This window comes from Plasmodium coatneyi, chromosome 5, assembly GCF_001680005.1.
Source record: "Plasmodium coatneyi strain Hackeri chromosome 5, complete sequence".
Lineage (NCBI taxonomy): Eukaryota > Apicomplexa > Aconoidasida > Haemosporida > Plasmodiidae > Plasmodium > Plasmodium coatneyi.
Genome location: NC_033560.1, coordinates 575,560 through 597,077, shown reverse-complemented (window position 1 = coordinate 597,077; position 21,518 = coordinate 575,560). Strand labels below are relative to the sequence as shown.

At 44.0% G+C, this 21,518-nt stretch overlaps 6 protein-coding genes across 6 annotated transcripts; 2 read left to right on the top strand and 4 right to left on the bottom strand.

Annotated features, from left to right (window-relative positions):
- Positions 1 to 518: 518 nt before the first annotated feature.
- On the top strand, positions 519 to 2,543 carry PCOAH_00011090 (MAC/perforin; the record flags this gene model as incomplete). The annotated part of the gene is made up of 1 exon (XM_020057918.1): positions 519 to 2,543. One exon carries the CDS (start codon positions 519 to 521, stop codon positions 2,541 to 2,543), a length of 2,025 nt encoding a protein of 674 aa, XP_019913425.1.
- Positions 2,544 to 3,561: 1,018 nt separating this feature from the next.
- PCOAH_00011080 (Uncharacterized protein) lies at positions 3,562 to 6,503 on the top strand (the record flags this gene model as incomplete). Its single annotated transcript, XM_020057917.1, has 13 exons — positions 3,562 to 3,669; positions 3,818 to 3,877; positions 4,058 to 4,114; positions 4,221 to 4,274; positions 4,381 to 4,434; positions 4,601 to 4,659; positions 4,818 to 4,935; positions 5,126 to 5,347; positions 5,466 to 5,532; positions 5,668 to 5,787; positions 6,005 to 6,098; positions 6,231 to 6,285; positions 6,399 to 6,503. The coding sequence occupies 13 exons, from the start codon at positions 3,562 to 3,564 to the stop codon at positions 6,501 to 6,503; spliced, it is 1,173 nt and encodes a 390-aa protein (XP_019913393.1).
- A 1,011-nt stretch (positions 6,504 to 7,514) lies between these two features.
- PCOAH_00011070 (Uncharacterized protein) lies at positions 7,515 to 8,751 on the bottom strand (the record flags this gene model as incomplete). The annotated part of the gene is made up of 2 exons (XM_020057916.1): positions 7,515 to 8,070; positions 8,312 to 8,751. The coding sequence occupies 2 exons, from the start codon at positions 8,749 to 8,751 to the stop codon at positions 7,515 to 7,517; spliced, it is 996 nt and encodes a 331-aa protein (XP_019913527.1).
- Positions 8,752 to 10,586: 1,835 nt separating this feature from the next.
- PCOAH_00011060 (Uncharacterized protein) lies at positions 10,587 to 12,215 on the bottom strand (the record flags this gene model as incomplete). Its single annotated transcript, XM_020057915.1, has 1 exon — positions 10,587 to 12,215. One exon carries the CDS (start codon positions 12,213 to 12,215, stop codon positions 10,587 to 10,589), a length of 1,629 nt encoding a protein of 542 aa, XP_019913490.1.
- Positions 12,216 to 13,191: 976 nt separating this feature from the next.
- PCOAH_00011050 (Uncharacterized protein) lies at positions 13,192 to 19,942 on the bottom strand (the record flags this gene model as incomplete). Its single annotated transcript, XM_020057914.1, has 18 exons — positions 13,192 to 13,338; positions 13,500 to 13,915; positions 14,043 to 14,994; positions 15,125 to 16,258; positions 16,380 to 16,545; positions 16,649 to 16,760; positions 16,887 to 17,024; positions 17,161 to 17,238; positions 17,408 to 17,498; positions 17,624 to 17,688; positions 17,786 to 17,831; positions 17,966 to 18,037; positions 18,182 to 18,261; positions 18,408 to 18,863; positions 18,990 to 19,091; positions 19,283 to 19,337; positions 19,469 to 19,699; positions 19,724 to 19,942. 17 exons carry the CDS (start codon positions 19,514 to 19,516, stop codon positions 13,192 to 13,194), a joined length of 4,158 nt encoding a protein of 1,385 aa, XP_019913594.1.
- A 297-nt stretch (positions 19,943 to 20,239) lies between these two features.
- PCOAH_00011040 (U6 snRNA-associated Sm-like protein LSm3) lies at positions 20,240 to 21,077 on the bottom strand (the record flags this gene model as incomplete). Its single annotated transcript, XM_020057913.1, has 4 exons — positions 20,240 to 20,314; positions 20,555 to 20,644; positions 20,835 to 20,920; positions 21,053 to 21,077. 4 exons carry the CDS (start codon positions 21,075 to 21,077, stop codon positions 20,240 to 20,242), a joined length of 276 nt encoding a protein of 91 aa, XP_019913560.1.
- Between the last annotated feature and the right edge of the window lie 441 nt (positions 21,078 to 21,518).

Genomic DNA, 21,518 nt, shown 5'->3' with positions numbered 1-21,518 from the left:
ACACACAGCTAGCCATATGGACGTGCATATGCGTGTGCAATTTTTTTTTTTTTTTTTTTATTAACAGTCAGAATATATTTTTTGGCTAGCTGCATTTTTCTCTACAGTTGTCACCATGTAGGCAACGTTGTTCCGTGCACACATTTAGTGAGGCTTTTTTTTTTTTTTTTTCCCCATCAGTTAAAGGGAATGTTGTGTGTAAATGGGAATTACATTTTTTTCCTTGACAAATTTTATTTTGTGTATTTTTAGTTCATTTTTTTTGTTTCATTTTTTACGTTGTGTTTGGGTTAATATAACTGGGGATACCAAGCGGCGTCTGTCCCGTTTTTGGTTGTACTGTTGAATGCTTCGTCTTTTAGTTTATTTGAAGCATATTTTATCACGTTTTAATTTTAACCTGTTAGGGGTAGTCTTTTTGTGGGCGTTCATCACATTTACGCTATTATTTGGTTATACTCACACGAGGATAACCCTCCTCAGCCCTTTCAATGTTGTGACAAAGAAAGGCTTTCAAAATGATTAACCATATGGCGACGAAACGATTAGGTGTGGGGGTCTTCTTGCTCATTACCTTCTGTTTAGACCGCAAGAGTTTGGCCAGCGGGAACAGCGAGACGGTCAGCACCCCAATCGACCACCGTGACCATATCAACCGTGTTAGCGATGAACGGTTCAGCAAGTACATAGGGAAGGGGTACGACATCCTGTTCGGCTACCCACTGCCAAACAACGAGCTCGTGGAAGACCCAGGATTTAGAAACGAAATATTTGACACGAGAAATTCTGTGGACATGATCAACCAAGTTGCCTGTCACAGAGACGAATATTTCAGCTTCGTCGAAGGGATCAATGATGTTACTCACTTAGCCATGGATAATATAAACGTTGAAGATGTGAATACCAGCATAGTTCCCTTTTCTGCCTCCATGCCGTATAAAAGCTACTTTGCCGACTTAGAAATAGGAAGGAAAAAATACCTAGTTGTACAGAACAGCTGTGTGCACAAATACGTAACGTACAACTTAAGAGACTCCACAAGGCATATTAATAGGGAGTTCTTACTGGAGACGGATAAATTACCCATTTTGGAAAAGAAGGATAATGAAAAGGAATGCCTAGTGGGGGGGTTCCTTCACAGTGCGAGGAACGAAAGGTGCTCAGGAAGCATAAAACTGTGGATTGATTTTTTCCAGAAATATGGAACCCACTTAGTTGTGTCTGCACACTTTGGGGGGCGGTCTTTTAACTCGTTGGAAGTTTCCCGTCGTACGATGGAAGAAGCGAAGATATACAGCTATAAGTACCCCCTCGCGAACGTCCCCAACTTGGACGTATTCAGGGAGGCATTGTTACTACAGGGGGGTCCCAAACGGGGGAGTGCCGATGGTAGCGGTGGTGACCATATTCTTAACCAGCCGCATAACCAGCTACATGGTGAGCCACTTAACAAAGCGCCCCCCATGGGGGAGAAGATCGCCAGCCTGGATATCCGTGGGGGAAACCAAACCTACAACGGGTGGAACCAACTGACGTACGCAGTCTGGAAGGACTCCATTTATACCAACCTACTTCCAGTGCACCTGGACTTAATTTCATTGAGTTCCTTCATGCGTAAGGAAAAAAAGGAATCCTACGACAAGGCCCTCATTTACTACAATAGCCTCTACGGAATGGACAAGGAAAAGTACTACCTGTCGCAGGACATTATAGATGTGCTGGCTGATGGAAAGCAAATAACAGGATCGGCCAAAGGTTCGCTCATTTTAAGTTGCCCTGTTGGTTATGTTAAGAGTACAGGATTTATCCTCACCTATGACACATCAGAGAGACCGAAGGGGAATGCAGCCAAGAGGGGAGATGCAACAAAGGAGGGGGACGCACCCAAGATCCGTGTGTACCCCTGCCTCAATAACGGAGAGTACGATATTTCATGCTCCCACATAAATGAAAGCAATTCTGTTATTTCCTTCGGATGGCTGTATTGCGTGAAGTACAGTTTTGTTCAGTTCGAAACGTTTTATGCAAATGGAAGTCACGCTTCAGGGGGAACATCGCTGGAGGGTAAGTGCTCAGAGGGAAATAGCATAGCCTTTGGGTTTAAAATGAAGTTGGAAAAAAATAAAAATTTGGCCAGCATGAAAGTGAAGGCATGTCCTGTCGGTGAAGCCAAGTGTGTAATTAGTCATGAGAAGGCCAATTCTGATTACCTACTGTGGGGGTTCTGCGCCCCCCTATCTTTTCACAGTATCAACTCGTTGCAGGTGACATACATTAAACAGTCCAACGTGATGACCGACGTGCAGGGTGCTTGTTCCGATGTGCAGAAAAATAAATACGATAACATATTCCTTGGGTTTTCCTTCTCTTTTGACGATGAACTGGGGCACGTTGATGTGTCTCCTTGCGGGATGAAGACCAAGAACTGTGTCCACAAAGTGGGCAAAAAAGCGGCGAAGGGATATGCGGGTATGTTCCTGCTGTGTAGGAATGACGGTGGCACCCGGAGGAAGTTTTCTTCCCCCACGGGGATGCTGCTATGAGGAAGGAGAGGTATGTGTCTGGAAGCACAGCAAGTGAACTCGCTTTACAAGATTTGACACCGTGGACGTTACTTATCCAATGAGGTAGAACAGTGACATTTCCTCTGCATGCATTTTTGTTGCTTCGCAAAAGTGGACGAAACACCTTACGCACGAATATGTTTTTGTGTATCATTTTAGCTTTGCTCCGTTTTCGCGTCGGGGTGATTATCCTACGTCGCTGTGTACTGCCACACAACTTCATGATTTTGCCTCAGGCGCTGCGTTGGTTTTGTGGCGATGGCGACGGCAGTGCTTTGTTTACATTTTTTCCTGTCCACCTACGCGATAACGTCTGATCTGCGTTGTCTTCTAAAGTTTTATAAAACGGTCACCACTGCATGTGCAGCTTTTCTGTGTTTTTTTTTCAACTGTGTTGGGAAAATTGCAGTGCGCGTCTATGTAGATGGATGCGTTCATTGTGGTGCTGTTCATTTAAGCCTCGATGAGCATTGCATATGCGTCTGTTATTTGAACACTATGTGATGTTATCCGTGCGTTAATGTAACCTTACCGTGGGTGGGGCGGAAAATACACCTCTCGGTTTTGCTACCCCGGAGGAAAGACTTCACAAAAAAAAAGTGGCAAAAAAGAGGGAGGTAAAAAAAATGGCTCTTAGAAGGCACGTTCATTTTCCCACTTGCCACCTTCCTTGGAGGTTGGACCCCTCCGAGCGGCATTTTTTTTTTTTTTTTTAGAGCAAAACAAATGCAAAAAAAAAAAAAAAAAAAAAGGAACCATTAACCACTCGGACAAAGAAATATAATTTCATTTTTGTACATCCCTGTAGACTTTTCTTTTTTTTTTTTTTTTTTTATCGCAAAATAGTTATTTCCCTGTATGTAGGGTCCATCTACATGTTGGTATAAGCCCATAGAAGTGTACAACATCCCTCAAGGCAGAGCACAATCTATTTTACTTCATCGACAGGGCGCGTTCTCTGTGCGACATCGACGTATTACAGGTTGAATGTATAAACATGTATGTTCTTTTTAAGGATCAGCCCAAGAAGGGTGAACGAGGAGAAGAAAATATTTCCAACCAACAAGGAATGCACAACAGGCAAAGGAATTCCTCATCGGAAAATGTAACCTCCGCTATGGTCGATAATTAGAGCCCAAGGAGGGACACCACATCCTACATGGTTTCCTCCTAAAGTGGTTCCCATGTCAGTACTAACGCGCATACTTCTCGATTTTATCTGTCTGGAAAATGGCTCCCCCTTTTCGCCACAGGAAAATACACTGTCCTCCAAATATTTCAGGAAGGAAAATAGGCGGTTCAAGCACAATCTGGTAATACCTACAACGGGGGAGAGGCAAACATGGGAGACGCGTGGATCATCTGACTGGAGGGGACTACATAAATAAATACACACACGCATCTGTGATGCACCCACGTGAAAGGATCCCTCCCCCATTGGCTACCTCATACGCCACAGTTACACTATCGTACCTTCTGCATGTCCTTCGTAGAACATCCTAGATAAACGTAAGCCCCCGTTGGGGGGAGTAGGAAACGTACCTGAAGAAGTTAGACAAAATAATATATATATTTATGTATATGTTAAATAGGCACTTAATTACCTGCTTGTCAAAAATGAGACAATGAAACATAAATTCCCTTCTTGCATGACAGAAGATTGACCTACCAAGTGAAAGGCAGAACGAACTGGACATCTTAAAAGCGAAGGTAGGGATTATCTCTTTTCAAATGTACACAACAAAAATGAGTAGTATCGTTTTTAGGTCTTCCAACCAAGCAACATTTCTTACACGTGCCTTTCCTTTCTGTTCAGAAAAATATCGAACCAACGGGAATCATCATAGCGTGCTGTATAGGAACCGATTTCGTAAGATAAAATTGAGACCTACTTTATGTGACATGCGTGGGGTCAATAACGTGATTGGTAGAGGAACACACCGAGAGAAAAAGATGTGATCACCCGTAGCGCAAAATTATAAGTAAATGCTTTTATAACTATCGCCTTGTTTGCCCTTTTCCTTTTTCCTGCGCAGCGTTTTTCAACATTCATTAAGGACTTTAAAACGCACAACATAAACAACGACTTTATCAAGTAAAGAGAAACGAACTTCTCACTCGCTGTTGCGTGGTTGCTTTTGCGTGAATCAACAGAGAGTAGACAAAGATCGGTTGGGGACACCGTGTCCTTACGATTGCTTATGCGCTGATCGAATTAGTGAACAAATTTTTCTTTGCCTTCCCCAACTGCAGAATAAAGAAGGTGTACAGTGAAGTAATCTTTTGTTCCGCCTTTTCGCAAAAGAAGACTTTTTTTCTTTTTCGCTTTGGGTGCATCGTGCTGTGGGATTTCAGCATAAAGGAGAAGGAGGTAACGTCGGGCAAGTGGTATACGGGGCTACCAACAGAGGGGGAAATAAATCGCAAAAAAAAAAAGGAATAGTGTGCAATTATAAAAATGATAAAATGGGTAGGGATGCCCCTGCGTGGATAACGCAAAGCTGGGACATATTTTTCACATGGCGCAATTTGTCTCAATTTTATCCCCTCCCCCCCCTCAGATCCTATTTATCCACCTGAAGGACTACCTGACCGAGGCGTACACAGAAAACGACAACGAGCTGGACAGCATGTTCTACATCCTGAACAGAGCAGACGATCCAAACGACAACCAAAGTGCCAAAAACGTGGAAAGGTGTTCCTTCAAAATAAAAAATGACATAATATATATTTACACCAACGACATTTTTGAGAAGTTAAGTTATTCGTATGCCTTTTCGCAGGTTAACGGGGGAGTGTTTTTTCATTGCTCCAGCAAATGTGCAGTTGTAGGGATTCGCAACCGTTGACCCAAACCCCTATGCTAACGTCTTATCGCGTATTGATAACCCACCCCCGCAGAGCGTAAAACTGTCATACTTCGAAAAGGTCGTAGACGATACCATCGATAAGACGAAGAGCATTCCAGGTAACTGACAACTGGGATGTGGGAGCGCGAAATTGGTTTGTATGTCTCACCGTTTGCAATATCCTGCCGATGCGCACTTCCCCGGTGAATAATGCAAACAGCACCGCAAACTTTTCCACCTGGAAACTTTTACAGAATGCCTCGCCAGGACCGGAAAAATTCAACTAAAGAAGAAAGACATAAGCAAGAAAATCGGCGAACTGTTTGTTAACAGATTTTATATTAATATGAACACAGATATGTTGGACACCCCAGGTGAGGACTGTCCCCCCTTGGTGCGCACCCACAGGGAGAGGCTGTACCAAAAAGGGAATACCACAAAAAAAAAAAACAGTTTAGATGGATCATTTGAACGAACCAAGTGATTCCCCCCCATATATGTATCTACACATACACACGTTTTTCCTGCTTGCGAAATAGCCGTAAGTCGAATTAAACAAATGAGCACTTTTCTTTTTATGCCCCTTTTAAGAAATATTTTGGGACCACGACGACTTTACCGAAACGTACGAGCATTTTAGAAAATATCTGGATATCTCCAAAAGGGTCGAAATATTGAACCATAGGTAAGGGGGTCTTTTCCCAATTGGACAGTCGACGTGGTGCTGTAGAGGGAACCCCCTTTGGAGGAGCACATGTAGTCCTCACGTCATAACAAAATTTCACACTTTCGTTTCTTGGCACCTCCCTTTCCGCAGGTTAGACATAATTAAAGATCTGTACGATATGCTGCAAAACGAGTTAACCATTCAGGTTGGGCCTTAAAAGAAACATACGTGGATGCATGTTCGTTTTGTGCGTGTTTATTTCTTTCGCTACTTTGCCCCACCATTATCACCCCCCCTTTATATTTTCATTCCTTCCAGCACGGTTACAAACTCGAATGGATTGTGATATATCTCATATGCATAGAAGTCATCATAGACATTGTGTGGACAATCATGATCAAGGGTGTTTTCAAGTGGGGCTGACTTGGTCCTTGCTGTTGTGCGGAATAAATAATTTTTTTTTTCTTTTTCCCTTTCTGCCCCTCTTCACGTAGCAGTTATATTACCATGATAGTGCCTTTCCCCCCCAAAAAAAGAACGCTTTGTTCATGCCCCACTTGTGTTTGTTTGTCCTGCGCAATTTGTCCAATTTTGTGAATTGCTCCCTTCACCATTTTTAACATGCTTAAGGTGAAAATTTTAAAAACGTCTGCTTTTAAAAAAACGGCTAAAACAAATGAAAAGTCCAGGAATAAAAAAAAAAAAAAAAAAAAAAAAAAAAAAAAAAGCTAGCTGGCTAGCTAATTTATCCAAGTTCGTATGAAATGCAAGTGAGAACTGTTGAAGTGAAATCATGAAATAAGAGAAAGACAATGGGGAGAAACAAGGCAATGACAAAGTGGTGACATAAAACAATTAGCAAGCAAAACGACAACAGGTTTTTATGTTTGCCCTTTCCACGTAAAAAAGGAAGGTCCATGTGCACGCACGTGCCCGTCTACGTGGGGGCGAACACAACAACACGACAGTTTAACTTAGCTGTGCAGACGGAACTTTACCCAAAGCGCCGCACCTTTCTAACACACAAGAAAAAAAAAAAAAGGGAGGGAGAAATGCACGGTTATACGTTGAGTCTTACTCGACTTCCTATGGAGGCATATTATGCAAACATACGTACGTGCGTATTTACGTGTGTGCATGCATGATGTACTCGTGGGGGAATGGGGTACTTCTAACCCCGCGTGTCGTTTTGGAAACGGTCCCCCCCATCGGCAGTGAGCTTTCCCTATTTATGCGCAACATACAGACTATTCTTCAGTTCCCTTATCGCACATGCACGCTTCAATCCATAGCGCAGGGTGACTACTCATGAGCAGTCCTACGCACACACACATACGTCACAGTGAAAGGGGAAAACAAAGGAACCTTTTTTTACGCCTCTCTCTCTCCTTCCATACAGTGTATATATAACGCCACGTAAAAATATAATTATTTTTACTTCCCTCTGCTGTACATTTTTTGCGTTCCCGCTTTGGAATTTTGCCTACTCTGTGTATTGAAACTTTTAGCAGTGTTTTCCCTTCTTTGTGTGTTTCCCCTTTTGGGAGCGGGTTCCTTCTTCGGAGTGGGTTCCTTCTTCGGGGTGGGTTCCTTCCTCGGAGTAAATTCCTTCGTCGGAGTAGGTGCCTTCCTCGGGGTGGGTTGCTTCATGCTGGTCTCGCTCTTGACTGCGCTTTCGCTTCTCACAACACTTTCGCTCTTAGCAATACTGTTGCTCATGGTGCCAGTTTCGTCTTTCCCCTTCTTCTCGTCTACCCCCCTGTTACCTTTCCCTTGTGCGTTCTTCACAATCGCGTCACTATCATCATTCTCATCATCATCATTTTCATCGTCTGAGCCTGGCATCCCCGCCTTCTTCTCTTTGTACACGTAGCACATGGGCACGAAGTAGTCGATTCGGGAGTTATCCACCAGTTCGGATTCCTTCAGCGTGAGGAAGTTGTTCAGGGGCGCGCCCTTATACAGCAGGACGATGTTCTCCACCGGGATGCTGCAATGTTTGTGTGTGTGTGTGTAGGGGGTAAAATGAAGAGACGCATGGATGCGAAGACACATTGGCGCACATAAGTGGGTGTTGTTACGCAAATGTGACGAAGCTCTTCCACATGCAGCAGTGTAACTTAACCATAGATGAATACGTATAATATTTTACAAACAAACGGACTTGTTGGGTGGGAGAAATGGCCCCTCACCCCCTGTGTGTGTGTGTGTGTTTTTTTTTTTTTTCTTACGAAGTGGCCTCATCGGTAAGGTTGTATATTCTCTGCTTCAGCACGCGAACTTCACACGTGTCGATTATTTTTATTTTGATAGTCTGTCTGAAGCAGAAGGACCAAAAGGGAATGCACCTGCTAGTTCCCGACCCACAGGATTGTAATGTTCTCACATGAATGGTAATTAAGTTGGCCAAATATAACTCCAGTTTTACAGTCTTCCTGTTGGACTTATTGTAAGTAGAAAGCTTCTCATCTAATTTGCATTCCACTCTTGCAAAGTACAGTACTAAGGAGGTATTATCATATGTGTAGTTTTTTTTTACTTTAATTTTGTTAATTATTTCACTTATTCTCATTTCATTGTTTATGTCACTTATCTGATATGTGGATGTCTCTTTGTTCACATAATCGTTCACCGTTAGGAGGATGTCGTTGGCACCTACTGTTACATACATTGTGTCTGGTCGGGGGGGGTTGAATGGAACTTGCTAATGATCAGTCCAGTGGGGGAAAAATACGGGCACGTCAAAAAGGGGCGTGTCAGAACGGGGCTCTTAATGGACACCTGAACGCATATGTATGTGGGGTCTACATATTTGGAGGCGTACACATGGGTAGCGAAGTGGGACAGACAGGTGAACAAACAAGCGGCAAACAGATGGATGAACAAATGGACATACAAAAACACGATCGACAGACAGAACAAACGAGACGACTGCTTTATACGTGAAGTTTATCGTAGCAGGAAAGCTTCACGCATGGGAAAAGAATCCTTTTCTTTGTTCACGGGCACGCCGCAGCTTATACAGGTGTGTGCACATGCATCAAATGGGGTAGACGTCGGCACACATTCGTGCAGAGACATCCACTGGCGCACGTGGATGGACAGGTGGGAAATATTTAAATTATTACATGCTTCACGATATTAAGAAAATTTTCATTGTGTGCTTTATGTCATCATCATTGCGTTTCAACTGATAGTGAATGCACAGTAGGGGGGGTGCAACACAACACATGCAGAAATAAACAGACCTGTCAATGAAACACTGCAATTGCAAATAGCAACAATTTGAAAACTTCAACGAGTGAACGAGCGTACTTATTCGCCTAGGCAAAGTGCGGAAGTGCCAGGATAAAACGGGAAACGTGTATTTCCAACTGGAGGCCTTTTTTTTTTTCCTTTAAAATGCTTAAAAAGGAATGAAACAATTTCGTTTTATTCTCGTTGTTAAATTTTGCCACAGGTGTAAAAAATTATGAACAAAATGGCTACCTCGTAAATATTTTTTTTTTTTTTTTTTTTTTTTTTTTTTCAAAACTTTACGTGCCAAAATGGTGTGTTAAAATGGCAACTATATGCGCGGGCATAATTTGTGCCTTTACACATGGGGTAAGAATACGCTTGGGTGGATTTTCTTTTTCTCATTTGATATGATTACCTCCCGTTTGGTCATCCGCAATGGAAGAGTAAGCATGATCGGAATATCTGTATGCGCAGGCACGCACAGTATCGTGTGGCACGGGCGAAGTGGGCTATGCAGCAGGAAACATAAAACGCCGTAAGTGAAACGGGACGAATGCACATTTGGAGGCGCCGTCCTGCTGCATCATGTGCATACCGCCAAGGGGGGAAGGAAGCGAAGCTGGAGGAAACAGTAAAGGCGAAATACGCGCACCCATGCAGGGGGCATCAGGTGTGTTACACGACGCACACACAATTCGCCCAGGTGAACTTCCTTGCACGCAGTTGTTACACAGGAATGAACACTTCAGTGGAAGAAGAAAATTTATGTGGGGTAAGATTTTGCGGAGGGATGCCCGTGTGCACTTCACTGGTTAACTCGCCCTTCCCATTTGCGTGCGTGTGTGTAAATCTTTCTGAGGCGTTTTAAGAAGCTTCTACTCGTGGCGTGCTCCTTGGCGGCATTCTGGTTGGCGGCATGCTCCTTGACGAAGGAGAGCACTTGTTGCGTCTCCCGCCCCGCCGACGCCAAGTGGAAAATGCCAAATGCTACCTGAGGTGCAATTCCGCCACACGGAACAGTTGACCGCATGGTACGTGATGAGGACGGGGAGGTTCCCAAACTGGAACATTGCACACCATTCGTTTGGTCTGCTGGTGCAGGTCGATAGATGGTTACTGCGCGAAGACGATGTTGTTGTCGCCGGGGAAGCATGTTCGCAAACTCAGTAAGGGTTAAAAAAAAAAAAAAAATAATAAAAGAAATACACACACACATGAATACATGCATGCATGCTTACATGTTCAGAGCCTTCATTGTGCGTTGCGTCAGCAGCCGTGCCTTTGCAGGGAACTGCCGTAGTAAGCCAGCGCCTGCCTCACAGACGCAACGCTGTAATCAAAAAATTCATACACCTCCGCGTTGGACAAAACCCAAGGCTGAATCCCGTCCTTGTTAAAAGGGTGAATAATATTATACAAAAAAAAAAGGGAACTAAAATAGTCCTTCAAAAAGGGGAAGAAATTTTCTTCCTGTAGGGACTTCCCCTTCTGATAGCGTGTAAGTGTATAAGCCAAAAAATCAGTGAGTCCTATTCGTAAGGACAGAACGACGTCCACTTGCGTGTCGTTAAAGGATGCATCGAAAATATCAGTGCATATGGGTTGGACATACAGAGGGATGTTGTTTTCTACTAACTGCTTTATGGTGTCTATTGACTGCTGGTCTTTTACAATAGAGCTTTTGAGAAATTCATTCAGAAGTGCAAGTGTTGTTTTTGTATCTCCTTCGGGTTCCTTTTCGCTACTAGGGAAGTCATCCCTCTTTTCTACTTTTTCCATGGTACTATTAACACATGGCATTTTTGTTCTCTTCTTCTCTGTTGGGGTGTTTCCCCAAAGGTTGCTTTCGCCTGTGCCCACTGGAGAGTATAACACCCCGAACTGTGTAACAAAACAAGTGATGCGTTTTATAATTTGCGTCACGACCCACTCTACTTTCTTACATAAGGAGGGGAGGACTCGTTTTAACTGCGTCACACTTATTTGTTTCACTTCGGTGAAGAGAAAAAACACAACATAGCATACCCTCTGGAATGTTTTTCCCTTTTCTTTGAATAACATTTTTTTGTCAAAGTCGAGAATTTTTCTTATTAATCCTTCCACAGTTTTATTGCACACGGGGTGGCGGTGTGCATCCCTTACTACGTCCCCTTCTGAGGTAATGTTGCTCCCTTCCGCTGCGTCGATGAGCTTGTTGTGCGCGTTCGATTTGTTCACGAAGGTTAGGTGGAGCGTGTGGGGCGTTTGCGGGGGGGTGCACTTTACGACGGTGAATTCGTGTGCACCCTTGTTGAAAAGGTTAGCGGCGTTCTGCGGGTCAGCCATGTCACCCCCAACACCCCCCGCTGAGGCGCTCATCAGGAACCCGCATCTATGCAACCCATTCGCCAAGTTATCGAAAAAGACAGAGTCGAAAAGACACTCAGCCACGTAAATACTCATATGTGCCACTTTGTGCTCATACAGACACACGGCAATGTTCACCAGGTAGGGAGAAAGTTTATTCTCCTGTTGTAATATAATAACATCGCTCGTTTTTAAAATAATATAAATATGCTTTGGCGTTTTGATATTTCCTTCCTTTGGATCAGATGGGGTCCATGTTCGTCGTTTGAAAAGGTTGGCAACTCTTTGTAGAATATCTTCACCGGGGTAGTGCCTCTTCAGATCGGACCACGTGCATGGGGTCAAGATTCTTTTTATCGTTTTCTTAATAAATGCTTTAATTCGACACAGCTGCCAGTTTATCGGTCGACACTTTTGCAGCTCTCTCTTTGCCCACCTGACCAGGCAGTATAATGACAACAGCGCTGATATAAGCACGTAGGTTAACACGAGGACAAGGTACCCAATTGCGTTCTTTCCATTTTGCTTTCCATGTCCGCTTTTAATCATTTTCTGGGGCGGCCGCACATGGTTTGCCCGTTCATCCGTTCGTTGGTTCGTGTTGCTTGGTGTACTCTTCTGCGTTGGGTTTATTTTGTTTTTCCTCCTATTTCTGCTGCTTGTTTCGGGTGGTCCCGATTTGACTTCCCCTTCTCACTCGAGTTCGTTTTCGCGTCTGATCTGCCCCTGGACCATTTTGCGAAGCTACCCCAAAACACGTATGCAAAACTGTGTCACTTCGCGTGGGCGATGCGGGGCTAACACACCAATGGACACACCTGTGGTCCCCTCCACCTAACCTCTTGCCACGCGATGAAGTACTCACCAGCCCCTCTCTCTATAAAAGGAATGAGAAAATTGTTCGAACCCATATACAAAAACAAGCACCAATTATTTTGACAGACGTGTTCTCATGTTACTACTACTGCTAGTTTGCAGGGACCGCACAAGATGGTAGGGACGACTGTTCTTGTAGTTCCCACACACACCTTGGCGAGGAAAAAAATAAAAAAAATGAGAAATGTGGGTTGTCCCTCTTTTTGCCAAAACTGCCTAACCTGTTTGTAATTCCAATCTGCGAAATTTAATTTTTTTAATTTTTTTTTTTCCTGCATGTATCATTTAAAAAAAGAAAAAAGTTCTCTTGTTTACCTTTTTGTGACATTAGAAGGGGGCGATAGAAATAGGGACAAAAAAAAAAAAAAAAAAAAAAAAAATATACACACAATTATACTTCATTTTGACAGCGATTTGTTTGTTAGGCTGCACTGTTCACTTTTTTTTTTTAACATGTGAGTGGTTTGTTTGGCATGAATTGGGATACAGTTCACCTGGGCTTCCCCCCTTCCTTATGGAGGGATCCAGGAAAGGGCAGTTCGCAAATTGACACGCAATTTTTCGAATGTCATCTCCCAAGCAGTGCTGCCCCCGGTTGGCTACTCTCTGCAACCTTGTCCAAGTGTTGCACGGAGTACACCCCCACACGTTAGCTTCCCCCTGCATGCAGAGTTGACAACACCTGTCCTCCCTGCTCGTATCCAACCTCTTTGTATGCCTTCACCATTTCGGAAATAATTCCCTTGTCGTACTTTTTCATTTTTATAAAGTTGCCTAGACATTTATCAGCTTGGTCCTGCAGATTGGGCGAAGGTAAATTGTCCGCTTTAATTTTTTTTTTTTTTTTTTTCCCTCCATTTATTGTTTAGAAGAGGGAAAACACGCGACGGTGTGGGTGCTCTTCCAATTAGAAGCATAAATAATCGCATGAATGATCACGTAATGGTCGACACATACCCGCATGCCGAGGTGCAAAAATGCCATGCATAGATATGCCCACAATTTGTGGTTGAAAAGGTTCATTTCGTTGGACTTGTACAAGAGTCTATACGCCTGCAAATATTTTCTCCTCTTTAAGTAGTAACAAGCCAAGTAGAGGTACGAATAGCTAGTTTTGCAAACCTCTTGTGAGTTCTTAATTTCCGTTTTGCTCTCTTCAAATTTGCCCTGCGATAGGTAAATTTTACTCAACTGCAGGTGCATCTTTACCCGGACATTCATTAATCTACACAGAGGTAAATATCTCTTCAGTAGGTCTACACACTTGGGGTAGTCGCCAAGCTTATACGAGCTCTGCGCGTAGATGTAGAGGACGTCCAGGTTGTGCAGGTGCTCGTTCGTCTCCTCGATCAGTTCCATACATTTGGCGAATTCTGAAGGGGAAAAAAGCAACGTGGAGGTGATAGGTGTTAGGCAGGTGGAAGGTTAAGATGGAGTTGAAAAGCAACACCGTGTGAGAGAGACGGATGCCCTTCTTCGACGCTCTCCTTTGCAACCCACCTCCCACTGCAAAGAACGCCCGGATGATGAGCTGCCTATACAGAGGCGTATCCAAGGACGACTGAGTTAGAAACTTGCACCGATTTTCGTGAATAAACATTACAACATTTAGTATGTTCAATTTTGTGCAATGAATCAGAAACAACAACATGAAGGAGTCCTTCGCTGGGATGTGTCTGTATAAGTTCGTCTCGGGATAATTCACCATGGGTTGATGTTCCCCTAGGGCTGGTTGTTCTCTTTGACTGTCTCTCCTTCCTTTCGCTCTTGCACCTTCCTGTTCTTGCTGCTCCTTGTCTGTGCTGGGTTGGTCATTCAACCCAGTTTCGTTCCCGTCCGGTGCGTCTTCTCCTCCTTTTGTACTTTTTTTTTTTTTTTTTTTTTTCCTATGTTGATCTTGGACTTGTCCCACCTCGTCACTCGCATCACCTGCAACACTTGGGATACCCCCCACATTGTCGACACTGCCGCTATTAAGGGTGGACCCCGTCTTATCTCTCCTTTCACTGTCTTCACATTTTGCCTTCTTTCCGCTGGGGTCGTTTCTGACTATATAACCTCCCAACGAAGAGGCACTCTTTTCAACTTCCACCCGCAGCTCATTTTCGTTGGCGCTCATCAGGATGCTCATGTTAATGTAGTACTGCACGTAGTTCCTCTGGAAGAAGAAACACAAGGCTTTTATATACACGCAAATCTCCACAGTTACATCTAGGTGTGTTTGGCTAAATGAGCTGTACAGGTGCAACCTTTTCATATCCATGGGGGGTTCTTCAGCTGGTGGTTCCCCAGGGGGGGAGAGAGGACAAGAAGAAGGTCCTCCTTTTTTTCCCCTTTGGCATTTTTTCCTCTTCAGAGTTTCTATCAAATAGGTGGCTAATTTCTCAGCCTCGGCATACTTATGTGCGTTTAGGTAGGCTAAGGCTAAGGTGAAGATGCTTTCGGTGTTTTCCTGTAAAGGGGGACACAACGGCATGTTTTCGTGGGGTATTTACGAGGGGCACATCCACCCGAATGGGTTACACCCCAACAGTAACTGCACGATTTGGGGAGTAAATCTCTGTTGGTCCCCTTTTTCTTACAAAATTGGTGAGTTCCACGTAGGCGGACAGACACGAAATGCAGGCGTCCGCATTTTCTCCGTCCAGGTACTTGTCGTATGAGTTGAAATTGTTGTGACATTCGAAGTTGTCGTTGATCTGGTCGTAGATGTGGTCATAGATGTGATCTTTTGGGGTAACCCCCCCGTTGTCCCCCTCCCGAGAGAGGTTGTCCTTTGGTCTTTCACTCCTCTCCACGCAGTATTGCTCGTAGTAGACACGCTGTCGTTTCTTGTGGGCTTGGCCACCTGGGTGGCTACTTATTATGAGAAGACTTTTGGCATACGTATACAGGACGTCAAGAAATATTTTTTTAATTTCCTCATTTTGTGGCGAGTTCATAATCGAGATGATATTCTCCTGTTCAGCGCCCTCCACGGGTGGCATCGCCGCAGGTGGCGCCTCCACCGCTGCATTTTCCCCCCCGTTCAGCATCACTTCGCCAAAGTGGTCCATGTATTGGAACAAATAAGAGTTGGCGTTTTTTTCCTGCATGGCGCTCATCAAACATGTTAGCATGTCTTCCTGTTTTTTTTTATTTTTTTTTTCATTTTTCTTCTTTTCGTACATGTAGTTGTCTCTGTGTGGGTCGTCCTTCTCCTCGTCATAGTCCGAATAGTGTAGCAGCATATTAACCACATGATTACAATCTTGTGTTTCCATCTGTGGGAAATGTTTTCCCGTGGTACATTCTCCGGAAGACGTTATCTTCCTGAAGAGGAAGACCAACATAGCTTCGCAGAAATAGGCAGTCTTCCTATGCTTCAGTAGAAACTCGCTTTCCTGTACCACATTGAATAGGTAGTTTTCTACATTTGTGATGTTGTTTTTTTCTTTTATTTCGTGTAGTGTATTCATGTTAAGGTGGTTCTCCTTTTCGAAGTAGCCGTTTATGATCACGTTGGATGATTCGTGTACGAGGTTGAACAGATGCGCCAGGATGCAGTTTTCGTTTTCCTCTGACATGGTCTTCTTTCCGCAGGTTTTTTTTTCCATCATGTTTGCTTCCGCGGTTTGCTCCTTCTCCTGACTGTCCTCCTCTTCACACGTCACGTCATCATGGAGGTTAAAATTTTTGTAAACTTTCTTCCGCACAATTTCGTACGCCAGTTTGATCTGAGGGGTAGATAGGTAAGTTAGGTTGGGTTATCACCAGCTGGGTGGTCTCTTCGCCGCAAATGGGAAAACAGACAATTGGACGTAATGTAGAGAAGACGTCGATCCGGTGACGACTTACCATGACGTCCTTGATGTTGTTGTAAAGGTTGAGGTATGTGGGCGTTTCCTTCAATCTGTCCAGGAAGGAGACATACTCCTTGGACTTTCTGTAAATCTTTATTTGGTCCTCCTCTTTCAGCTTGTCGATTTGGTGGTTGACGTACTGGATTCCCTCCAGGATGGACCTGTTGTAAAGAAGCGGTGTTTCGAAGCGGTGTTGTGCAGCAGCGTGGGTAGGATTCACGGAGGACCGCTTACCCACGCTACCCAACATCTAACACACCCTACCTGTTAAACACATTCTCGACACACTCACTTTCCTTCTTATCGCTCTCTGGAGTGCCTCCCTTCGCGTTAAACATCTGCAGGGGGAATTCCACTTTCTCCCTCTTTAAGAAGGCTGCAGGAAGGTGGACGCATTTTGCGGAAATTTCGTAAGTTCAGAGGGGTTGGTAAGTAGGGTAGGGTGCAGCCTCGCCGATTTACGCTCTGGAATTTTCCGCTTTGCCAGCTGTTCTCTCCATACGCTTGTAAAACTGAATGGTCAGTAGGACGTAAGCCCCTCCGTAGACGAACGACTCTTCGTTGGCTTCATTTTCCCGGCCACTTTTTGCCTCCCCCTTTGGTGAATTAAAGCTGTGCAGTTGGTACTTGGCGTTGATGACTACGGGGGGAGGGAAATAAAATGAGGTGATGAAAATTTAGTGAACAGAACAGGGGGCACCCGTCAGTTCGTCTGCGCTCATTTTTGGAGGTGCAAAAAATTGCCTATGTGTGTAGACAGCCCCTTCCTTTTCTACCTGTGTTTGTTATCACGTCGGAAATGTTGACTTCGAACCTTCCGCAGAGGGAATCCATTACGCTCGGGGTGGCGTTGTCTGAAGGAAGACGTGCGGCAGTTGCATGGAGTTAAATATATCAGCATGGTTGCTTACTCCGCGTGGATGAAACTACACACAGACAAGGACAACAATGTTCGCACATCTCTCTGCAGCAAAATGATCATTCCATTAGCGATTCTTCATTTTGTCGACTATCCGTTGTTACCCCTTTGTTTCTTCCCCTCGTTGACGCAGAGCAAATATGCATTCACGTTAAAAGATTCGTAGAACAGAAAGTTGTAAATATATTCAATTTCCTACAAAAGAGGAAAGAAATTTTTTTTTTTTCCTTTTTGTAATTGCGGTTCAGCCATTCGGCGGGGGGTACACACATTGTCGTGCCTTCCTTGACAGTTCGTTCCAGACTGATCGATTACGCTACCTTTATATTTCTGTACTTGTACAGGTCGTTTTTTTTCCACACAATTCTGTATTTGTCTTGCTCATCTGGGGGGAGGAGAAGTATCGGCGGGAATATTCGAACAGTGATAAGAACTCGGGTCGCTCGATGGGGAACCTGGGAGAAGGGACTTCCCAATTTAACCTTCCACAAGAGCCCCATCGTTCAGGCAAAAGTCCAAAAACTTCAACTAAAAGGGGAAGAAAAGGAAAGAAAAAGGAGAAAAACGAAAATAAATGAAACACACGGGTGAGATACGTACAACTGAATAATCCTATTTCCCCTCTTTTCTTGTCTACACTTGTTCACTTCTTATGCGCTTACTTGAAATGTGTGCGAATTCTTCTTCGCCATTTTGTCTTCAACCGCTTTGGGGATGTTGTACACCCCATCAACCTTGCAACGTCGCGAAGGAAAAAGAAAATACACACACACAAATCAGCATGCTCCTTTTTCTTGCACACGTGAACACTCTGATGGTTTACAACTAGGCGACAAGGAAGGTTGGACCATCCCGCAGGAGGGATTATCCAAGTTAACCTTCACGTTCATTATGTTGTACGAGGATCTCCCACAGTAGTAGCCCACCAGGGAATTTATATTCAGCGTGATGTGAAAACCTTTCAGGGGGAAAAGGAAAAAAAAAAAAAAAAAAAAAAATTTTGATAAAAATTGAAAAAAAATATGAACAGGTCAGGCAAATGTAGACCAAATCAGGGTGAAAAATTTGGTGAGTTAGACACAACCCCCATCGTGGCAAACGCACTTATGTCAATATCCGTTTTGAGAGAGTGGTCCGATTTTTTCTCATCCCTTCGTGAGTTACTTTTTGTTTTTTCCTTTTTCTTTTTTTTCTTTTCATCTTTTTCTGCAATTTTTTTCTTTTTTTTTTTGTCACTCTTGTCTGCCTTTTCGCCAGGACCCCCCGGCTCACCCGCTTGATCTGTTTCATTTTGATTTGCGGGGTCTTCTCCCCCTTGCTCTCCGCACTTGTACGATGCAACGATCTTTCTCGTGATGATTAGCTGATCGTGCAGAAAGGGGAAGGCCTTGATGCTCTCCGACCCGATGGGCACAAAGCTGCTACTGAGCGCATCGTCACTGTTGTTATCGTCACCGCTACCACCATCTTTTATGTCCTTTGGCTCCCCCTCAGGGTTATTATTTCTTGCGAAAACGTCCACCTTTACGCAACTCTGGATGATGTCGTTGATGGCCGTTTCTGCAAAACGTAAGTTGGTGCGCGCAGAAAATGAAGGTCAGACAAAGGTGAAGAAGCTATATAGCTGCTAATGTATTTATGATACTGGGCGAAGGAGTCCACATATGGGTTCTCCACCCCCCGCACCGCTCGGACCTTCGCATATCTCGATGCAGTTGCTGGGGAAGTTAATCTGGCGGTAATTATTCTTTCCAATGAGGTTGGACTCGTAGCAGTTTCCATAGAAATCTTACAAGAGGGAAAACGCGGGGGAAAAAAAAGTGTATAAAAAATTGGACAAGATGCCCAAAGAATACACGTATGTATATGTGCATATGTAAGCGTCTATCATTCTCATATTGTCATTATACTCTTCAGTTTGTGTATTTTTTTTTTTTTTTTTTGTAACTTTTGTGCGTTTCGCTAGACAGCACCCCCACCTGTTACGTTTATTTTGTACGACGTTAAATCGTCTGATGCCGTGAAGTTGGTCACCTTTTTTTGTTAACAAAGGGGGAGAGGAAAAGAAAGGCGGTTAAGTGGGAATAATAAGCAGAGAGGCACAGAATTGCAAGAAAGTCCCCCTGTTTATCCCCTTATTTTCGCATTTTATTTGCTTTCCTTACGTAAAAGGAGACAAAGAAGGGGCCCTCGGGCTTTTCTTTATATTCCATTTTGCCAAGCCGAGGCGAATAGCGCCCATCTGGGGAAGTATCCGTGTGTAGTTACTTAGGGGCCACGCCAAACGCGTTACGCGCAGCACAGCCCTCCAGGGGAACAAAAATTTACAACCGAAAGTAGACGCATAGAGTGAGTACGCACAACGGGACGGAAAGACCCCCCCACACACGCTCCCCCTGGTAGAAGCGTGCAATTTTTGTCCGGATAATTTGCGTTTGAGTTTTTTAAAAAGCTTTCCCCCTTCTGCATGGGCCAAATGTTCACTCCTGCGTCATTCCAGGTGGGTCATTTTGTTAACGTTGTAATTGGTTTGTCACTGTGGGCAAGCTCTTTTCCGCTTCACAAATACGTTACACAGGAAATGCACACGGGGGGAGGATTTTTTTTTTTTAAAACATGTCTACATATGCTCGTTGGGCAATTTTAAAAAAATATTTAAAGTTCAAAATGTGTCTATATAACTAACTTCTCGTTAGTAATTGACCAGAAAAAAATAAAAAAATAATTTTTCGAGAAATGGGGGGAAAGAAAATTCGACCCGTACAATGGCCTGCATGTGCCAAGATAGGGAGTGTGCTAAAGGGATGCGGAAAACGGGTCAGCCCAACGCGGAGACAAACGCTAATCGCACTTGAACAAGCTGCCTCATGTATACGGAGCAGTGTCGCTACGTGTTAAATGTGACCTTCACCTCTACACCTTACGGAGCGCTGCTCCTACTTCGTCGCCGATGACACTAAGATGATGGAGTCCCCCCGAACGAAAACCATGTCTAGGTTCCTTTCGATTTTCTGAAAAAAGAAAATAAATAAATTGGGGACATAACGTACATGTAAAAATATGCACACATTGTAATCCCCATGTGGAAAAAAAGTTCCACCACTTTATTAAGCTTCCTTTATTTTTATCCCTGGGGGGAAGATTCCGACGTGCACACTCCCTCACATTGTAGCGGCAACTCATTAGCTTGTTTCTTTAATCAGCTGGCTACTTTCCATTCATACAGAATGAGAGTGCGTTTCGTTGCGTACCTTTACGGATTCCTCGTCATTCTCCACAACGGTCTGTTTATACGTTTCGTGCGCGTTGGACAGAATCATATTCAAGTGGTTATCGTATGCCTGCAGGGGGGGGTGAACAGCGGTGTGCATAATATGTGGTAGTAATTATGTGGAGAGACCATACAGGAAGGAAAAACCTGCCGATGTGGATACGCCTCAGTGGAACATCTAAGTGGAACGTTCCGATGTGATGCCCCCCGCAGGAAAACACCATTTCCTAAAAGGGGGTGAGAAAAAAAACAATTCTTACGTCTAATTTTCCTCTGATTTCTCTGTCTCCTTTGCACTTTAAAAAGATCTCCTCCTCCATGTTCAAGCGAATATAGTCCAGGGGATCTGCGGAGGGTGTGTTGGAGTTGAAAATGTGACGGCTTCACCGAAAAAGGGGGACTATAACAAATGCCGTCCCTCTTTTTTCCTCTCTCAATTAGTCCCTATCAGTAGGTAGGTTTCTCATCGTCATGTTACTTTGTATTAGGGCTATTTTCTCCATTTCGGTTCGGCCGGGTTGGGATAAGGCGGGTGCATAAGGCAGTTGGCAGATATGCTCTTAGGGAGGATACCACTTGCTGAATTGTCGCCCTCCCTGTTGGGGTAGGAAGTACAGTTTTTTCGTTCGTGACGGTTTCCCTCAGCCAGATTGCTTCGGCCGGTTGGAGTTTCTGATCGTTAAGGCAGTGCCCCCTTAAAAGGGTTGCTTCCACTTTTTTTTATTCGCAAAAAAAAAAAAAAAAAAATGGAAAACAAAAGCAACAATCAATTAAGGGGAAAAAACCTTACGTTGCGGTGGTAAAAGGTACCTCCTCTCTATGCTTAGTTACCCATTTTTGAGGTCCCTTCAAAAATTAGGTGCCCCGTTAATTTCGTTTCAGTGTAGTCGTCGCAACAGTGTGGCAAGGCAATCGATCAGCACTTGCGCTGTCGGTGCGCCATG